Source organism: Anser anser, assembly GCF_964211835.1.
Source record: "Anser anser genome assembly, chromosome: 1".
NCBI lineage: Eukaryota > Metazoa > Chordata > Aves > Anseriformes > Anatidae > Anser > Anser anser.
The window spans coordinates 8,137,752-8,144,227 of NC_139720.1; the positions used below are offsets into that span (position 1 = coordinate 8,137,752).

The 6,476-nt window shown below is 40.6% G+C and overlaps 1 protein-coding gene across 5 annotated transcripts in view; it reads right to left on the reverse strand.

Moving 5' to 3' along the window:
* The window catches only part of GRM3 (glutamate metabotropic receptor 3), a 106,314-nt gene that overhangs the window by 39,321 nt on the left and 60,517 nt on the right, over positions 1-6,476 (reverse strand). For all 5 annotated transcript variants that reach the window (XM_083819369.1, XM_083819368.1, XM_083819367.1 and 2 more), the window contains one exon: positions 5,341-5,944. In XM_083819369.1, coding sequence (XP_083675495.1) covers positions 5,341-5,838 — 498 coding nt within the window. In that variant the 5' untranslated portion in view covers positions 5,839-5,944. The remainder of the gene's footprint in view (positions 1-5,340; positions 5,945-6,476) is intronic.

A 6,476-nucleotide genomic window follows, 5' to 3' on the forward strand; every position in this document is an offset into this window, starting at 1 on the left:
CAGTGAAATACTCACATCTATGAAATGAAACACCAGAAACTGGGAGAACTCTGACAGAATGATATCTAGGATTTCTGTGTAGGAGCCAGCAATTTCTTTTTATATGCATATCCTGTGTAATCAAAACTAAACCAAAAAGGACATGCAGAGAAATGTCATACTCTGAGAGCAGAATTGTTTGGAAATCTTTTTAATGTTGTTGTTGTTTTTTCTGCAGGGGACAGCACAATGAACTCCCACGTATGCACTCTGCCTCCATGCAGCATTAATTTTTGAAGCTAAGTATAAGCTTAGAGCTAAGCCGGCACACAGAGAAGAGACCTGTGCAGAAGACCTTGCTTTGTGCATGGGGAGTGAGACTCCTACTCTGAGACTTCCTAAATCTGACTACGAGTGACCCATGCCACGTTTACGCCTGCTGACAGGCTTTGAAAAAAAGGAATAAAACTGCAGTTGACGGTTCTAAAAGCATGAAATAGTTCCTGAAGTTAAAAGAGCCATCATTGATAAATATGGTTGTTTCAGACTCATTAACTACTGCATAAGTCCTCATTAGAAGGGACAGAATGAGTGTGGGTGGTGCCAAGATGTCCCTAGCTAGTTCCTATTCTTGGACAGTTTCTCTTGTAGTTACATCCTTTCTCACTTGGAACACGATAGGGCTCCCTTCTCCTTACCTGTGAGCTCAGGGGATGGCTACCCACCCCTGTAAAATCATATAATTTCCATGTGGCAAGAAGAGAAAATGCTCACAGAGAAGGAAAAAAAAAATCCCAAACAAACAAGCAAACCAAACTGCAAAAGCATCAGTTAGCTTGAGATTTTCAAAGAAACCAGCCAGAAGGAGGTATACCTAGATTTCTTTGAAGCCTTTAGGAAACACGTGTCCTATGCTGTTTGGGCACTTTGAAAACCTCAACCTAGTGGATGCTCAGCTTCTGAATGTGGAACAGAAACAAAGAGAGGAACAAACAGCAAGGACCTGGCTGTGGGGTAGAGGAGGGAGGCAAAGAACTGAGATGAAAGGGGGAAGGAGCTTGAAGTCCAAGAAGTCAGAAAGAACATATGTAACTAAATATTAGTGGCAGATGGCCCATCTCACAGAATAGACCTTTCAGTAAGGATCTGGTTAATGTTATAAACCCCAAAATTACCTGAGGCTGTTGCACAGTTCAATGCAAAACTCTTCTACACAGCACAACACAAATGGCATTTATGCTCTGTGCTTGTGCTCTATGCCTTGGTGAACCCCGACAGCCCCTCACACTTGTATCTTGTCCATTTCTCTATGGGGTATCCCTATTGCAGGGGGGCAGGACCACTTATTTTACAGCGTCTTCTTGCATGTAGTCCTTCTAAGAGGATTTTGCATTTGTTTCAGTGGGCATGGAAATCACAGGCTGTTGTTTAGGCTCTGTGGATGGAAGATGGTTAATTCCTGGAGAACGGAAAATGTAGGTGGTTAGTTTTCAGGCTCAACAAGCCCTTGGCCAACTTGTGTGACTAAAGAGAAATGACAGCCAGGAAAAGATTGCCAGTAAATGAGTACATACGCCAAATTCCACACCAGATGGTCACTCACTTAGAGAGACCTTAGCTTTTGTCATAGCAGTAGTGTAACTTTAAACCTTCTCCAATGTTTGTTGCTATGGTTTAGTTGAGACACAGAGAGGAATTCAAGAGAAGTCATGTGGACAATGGTTTGTACTCTGCATTTTTTCTGGATGAGGCTCTAAATTGGAAATAACCTTCCATGACTGTCGTCTAGAGATCTTGTGGGTCAGTAACATAAAGAAAACTTTACATAGGGCTAGAGCCCTACATCAACATGGATATTGTGGATATAGAAATACAAAGCCCAGTCCACCTAAAATAATGTCTTACATTTTTTAAGAGAGCTGGCTGCAGGGAATGCAGCCCAATCTTCACTTTCAGAAGATGGGTCTAGTTTTCGGAAACAGAGAAAATAATGGGTGAGCAAATCCAGCACTTGAATAGTCATATTCCTGCTTACACAGGCTTATTCCTGACAGAGCTGATCTGAGTATTTTAAACATGGCATTTGGATTATCTGTGCAGGTGCTCCTCTATGCAAATGAGCAATGCTTTTTTCTTATCCTTTTTACAATGTCATTAAACTTCCCCAAGGAAAATATGTTTGACATTTGTGTTGTAAACTAGGAGACAGTGGACAATCTGGCTTGGCTGGAAAACCACTATCCCAAAATAAAGTCCTCCAAACTTTGGAGAATTCACCTTCTGATCCCAGAATCAGTTCCAGTCAGAATTTTTTATCATGAAAAAACTTTTTAAATATGCTTTTCCACTGACTGAGAATCTAGACTTGGGTTTTGAGGGATCAAATGCTGTGCAGATTGGGCCCTCTGCTAATTTAAACACACCATCTAAAAACTAATTATCCAGATCGTCATTAACGATAATAGCCTAGTCTGACCAGAAAATAATTAAGCATTCTGCATTTTCTTGATTTTCTCTCTGCAAAAAGTGCCTATCGTGCACACTGACTCAGTGGGGAAGGTGTTCGTTGCTGATTTACCAGCAAATTCTTCTTTCCTTGGTGGAAGGATAATGAAAGAAGCAGAAATCTGACAGCAGGAGCATCATGAGGTGATTTGCCAGACAGCTGTCCGGACAGAAATCTGGAGAGGGAAGGTGAATGGAGGTGAAGAGGACGTATTGAAATATAATGACAAATTCATAGGAGGAAAAAAAAAAGAAAAAAAATAAATAATTTCTTGTCTTAAGGGCTCAGCATGGTTTATTTTAAGGCTGAGAAACTGTGCTGTGGACTTTATGCTGGTTATAGCTCTCAGGCAAAAGAGAAACACTTGTCAGGGCTCCATGGGAAAGCCCCCAGCACCCCGAGGGCTGTTTGAAAGCAGGGGCCCAGGAGGTGCTCAGCCTCGTACCTGCTCCTACCGAAGTGCTCTCACTTTCAGCAGGGAAAGGGTTCCAGCTGCTGCTGCAGCTACGGTGTACAGGTGACAGTCTTTGCAAATTTGACAGCCTCTTCTTCTGGCGTGGCACCAAAATGTTTGGTTTTAGTGCTCTGAAGTTCTTATGTCTTCAGACTTGAGCCTGCAGTGCCCCTTTTTCTCGAAAGAGATTTTCTTTTGAGAAAGAAGCTACGACTATCTATCTTAGCTATATGAGCAGAAGGAATTAATGTCTTTATTAAATATTTTCTAGATAATTTGAAATCTAGAGGAAAGCTAGAAGAGGTAGACTGGAGAACGGCTAACCTAATCTATGTCAAGGGGAAGTAATCTACTGAGTAGTTCTTTTCTAGCTGGAAAATAGACTCAATGACACACGACATGATTTGTGAACCTATTTTTTTTTCTGAAGAGCTGTGTGAGAAAGATCTTATGTTTGAACAACTGTTGGCAACTAAAGGGAAACTATGTATAGAGTACTCTTAGATATTCCTATTGTTTCATCATTATTCATAATTTTTGAAAATTGGGTGCATATACAGATATGCATACAGTTTTATTGCCATTTTTCACACATACAAAATGAGAGAATCTCTTATCAGGACTTCAGATTTCCATCTGACAGCTGCTCCAACCCCAAGCTTTTGGAATTTGAGATATTGGTACGTATAATATATTCAATGTGTATTGCATCCAATCTGCCTCTTCACATATGGATTTAATCTTGCGTCAGTCAGAGACTGGCTTCAAAGGGGCAGACTGACAGATGTTGTAGAAGAAGCCCTAGGACATTTTAGGAGCATGGTGTGACTGCCTCAGGGTGTCTGGGAGGGAAGGAAATGCTTGTACTGTTCCTTCCATGGTAAATACTTCTATGGATATGTCTTTTAGGCTACTTTATGTCCTTTGGACATGCTTGAATTTAGAGAGGACTGAAAAACAGGCTGACTGCAAACAGCCAGACCAAAGGTACAGTGAAGTCACTACTGCCTCTCCACCAGTGGGATCAGGCAAATATATAATATTTCTTCCTCAAAATAGTTTACCAGCATTGAGATACTTGCATTTCTGGGAACTGATGAGCCAAGGGTGGTATCTACACAGAATGTCCTGTTTTTTCCTTGTCGCTTCTTAAACTAGGTTAATTTTTAGCATTCACAATAGCCTACCATTTAGCATTCACAATAGCCTACCATTTGCTGCTTTCACTTGATGTACCCTTTGTCTGACTGGAAGACACAATGAATAATGATTTCCTTAACACTCTCTGTTACTCAAGATTTTGTAGCTATCATTTCTCTGCTTCAGATGTCTTTTCCAGACCTGGAACTTGTTCACTTAAAGTGATCATACCCACATAACTTCTGATGGATACTTCCCTGCCGCCCCAGCTGGTCCATGGTAGGACAAAACCACCTCTCTGAGAGATGGCTGAGCTTTTTCTCTGCCAAAGCTATTCTCCTGTGGTATGGGTAACCATTTGCCCACTCGTTCCCTTATGTGGCTACATAGACAAGACATGCACTATATCAAAAAAGAGAAAAAAAAGTGATCTGTTGAAACAAATCCATGCTTATGCACAATGTGCCAGAAGAAGGAAGCAAGAAATACTGAGGGCATCTGCCTTCTGTTCTGGACTTCTGACAGTGCTTGCACTGGACTCTGACACGCAACATTTCCTGGCAAAATCTTTCTTCATATGAACAGTATATGAAAACTAAATGAAAGAGAGCAAATTTAGAATCCATTCAGAAACTGTATTTTCTGCATGCGATATTTGAGACCTCGCTTGTTGAAGTCAGCAGAATAATTTTCACTGGCTTCAGTGTGCTTAATTAGATGGTAAATGCTTGCAATCCCTTGGGTCAGGTGTAATTCTAGTTTCTGGCTAGTGTGCCTTTTTTGCTTTATTACACCCTGGAAGTAAGACAAAGATTTCTTCTTTCATTTTAAATCTCTACTGTTTACATGACAAATAGCATGTAAACATAGCATGACAGGCATACATATACCCAGAAATATAGATGTTATTATTTATTATTGATATGAAAGCAGAGATCTAAGCATAGGTTTGTAGAAGTCTCATGAAATCCAAAGTTCAAAATAAATACTAAGACTTGTGGAAACTTCAAATGCTCTCAGGATTCATCATGACTAGAGGAAGTGAGCAGCTGGCAGAGATGTTCTGCAGCTGAACTACAGCAAGTGTTTTAAAGAATAAATCAAACTAAAACAAATTCAGTAAAGGATTATACGCTATATTGAACCCTAGGGTAAACTGATTGATCTAAGACTTGATTTTTGTCCATCCTATATAAGCAGAAATTCTCTCACAGGAATGGCAGATAAAAGATTCTCACCTGATAGGGCTACTGGGTCTTACCTGTATGGAGACGCTGCTGTAGGAACCACCTATGACTCCTGCAATGAGTAAAGGTAAATTCTCTTGAATGGCGTACGAGCCATCTGGGCACATATACTCTGTTTCGTCCACTTTAGTCAAAGATGCCCTGACAAACTCCAAAGACTGTTCTAAGGCATATGTATCCCTGGAACACGTGTCCAAGATGTGGACTCCAAGCTTAATTCCTGGCAGCAAGTAGTTGTCTCTGTTGATTTCATCAATGGCAAACAGCATGGCCTCCAAGCGCTGTATGCCTCGGTCTTCATTGATTCTCCCACATTCTTCTATCCCGGTGCCTTTTTCGTTGATTGGGAATAAGCCACCTAAGACCAGGTCTCCTTCTATCTTGATTTCCTTCCTTACAAAGCTGTGGTCACTTAGGGAAAGGAAAACTCCTTTGGAAAACAAAGCTAGCGCAAGGACTTGGAGTCTGGTGAACATCTTCGCTGGTCTTGTTTTAGCAACTCTGAGAAACATGGGTGGGAGCAAAAGTGCTCTTCAGTCCTTCTGGTCCATTGCCAAAGTTGAAGCACTGTCCCACAAGCCAGTGAAGAACAAGCCAGCAAGACTTTTCAGTGCACCTCTAAAGAAGAGACGAAAGTAATTAGAAAAGGCGAAAGGAGAAGTGAGCTGTTACAAAACCTTTATTAATAAACCATTCAAGAGCAATGTTAAGGGAATGCTGGACAGCACAAGTGATAAGAAATATATTTGTCTTGTGCTCTCATACAGCACCTTATTCCACACTCCATAAATGATTGCAGACTAAGCATCTACTATGACAGCCATGCACAAAGACCACAGGCACATGGGGTGATATATCTGATGTTGACCACCGCTCAACAATGTTTTATATTTTACAAAGACAGAGACCACACTTGGTATTTTTCTCATGCCCTCTTATTTCATCCTCTCTCTCTTCTGGACTCAGAGTCTTATGCATTATTATTCACTGTATCTTCAGCTGCTCAGCTGCTCCTAGATTTCCCTTAGTAAGTTTTTTTTTCTTTTTTCTCTCTCTCTCCGTTATTTATTTATTTATTTATTTATTTATTTATTTATTTATTGTTGATTGTACTCTACTTACAATTCCTTCAGCTATAGCACTGCCACAG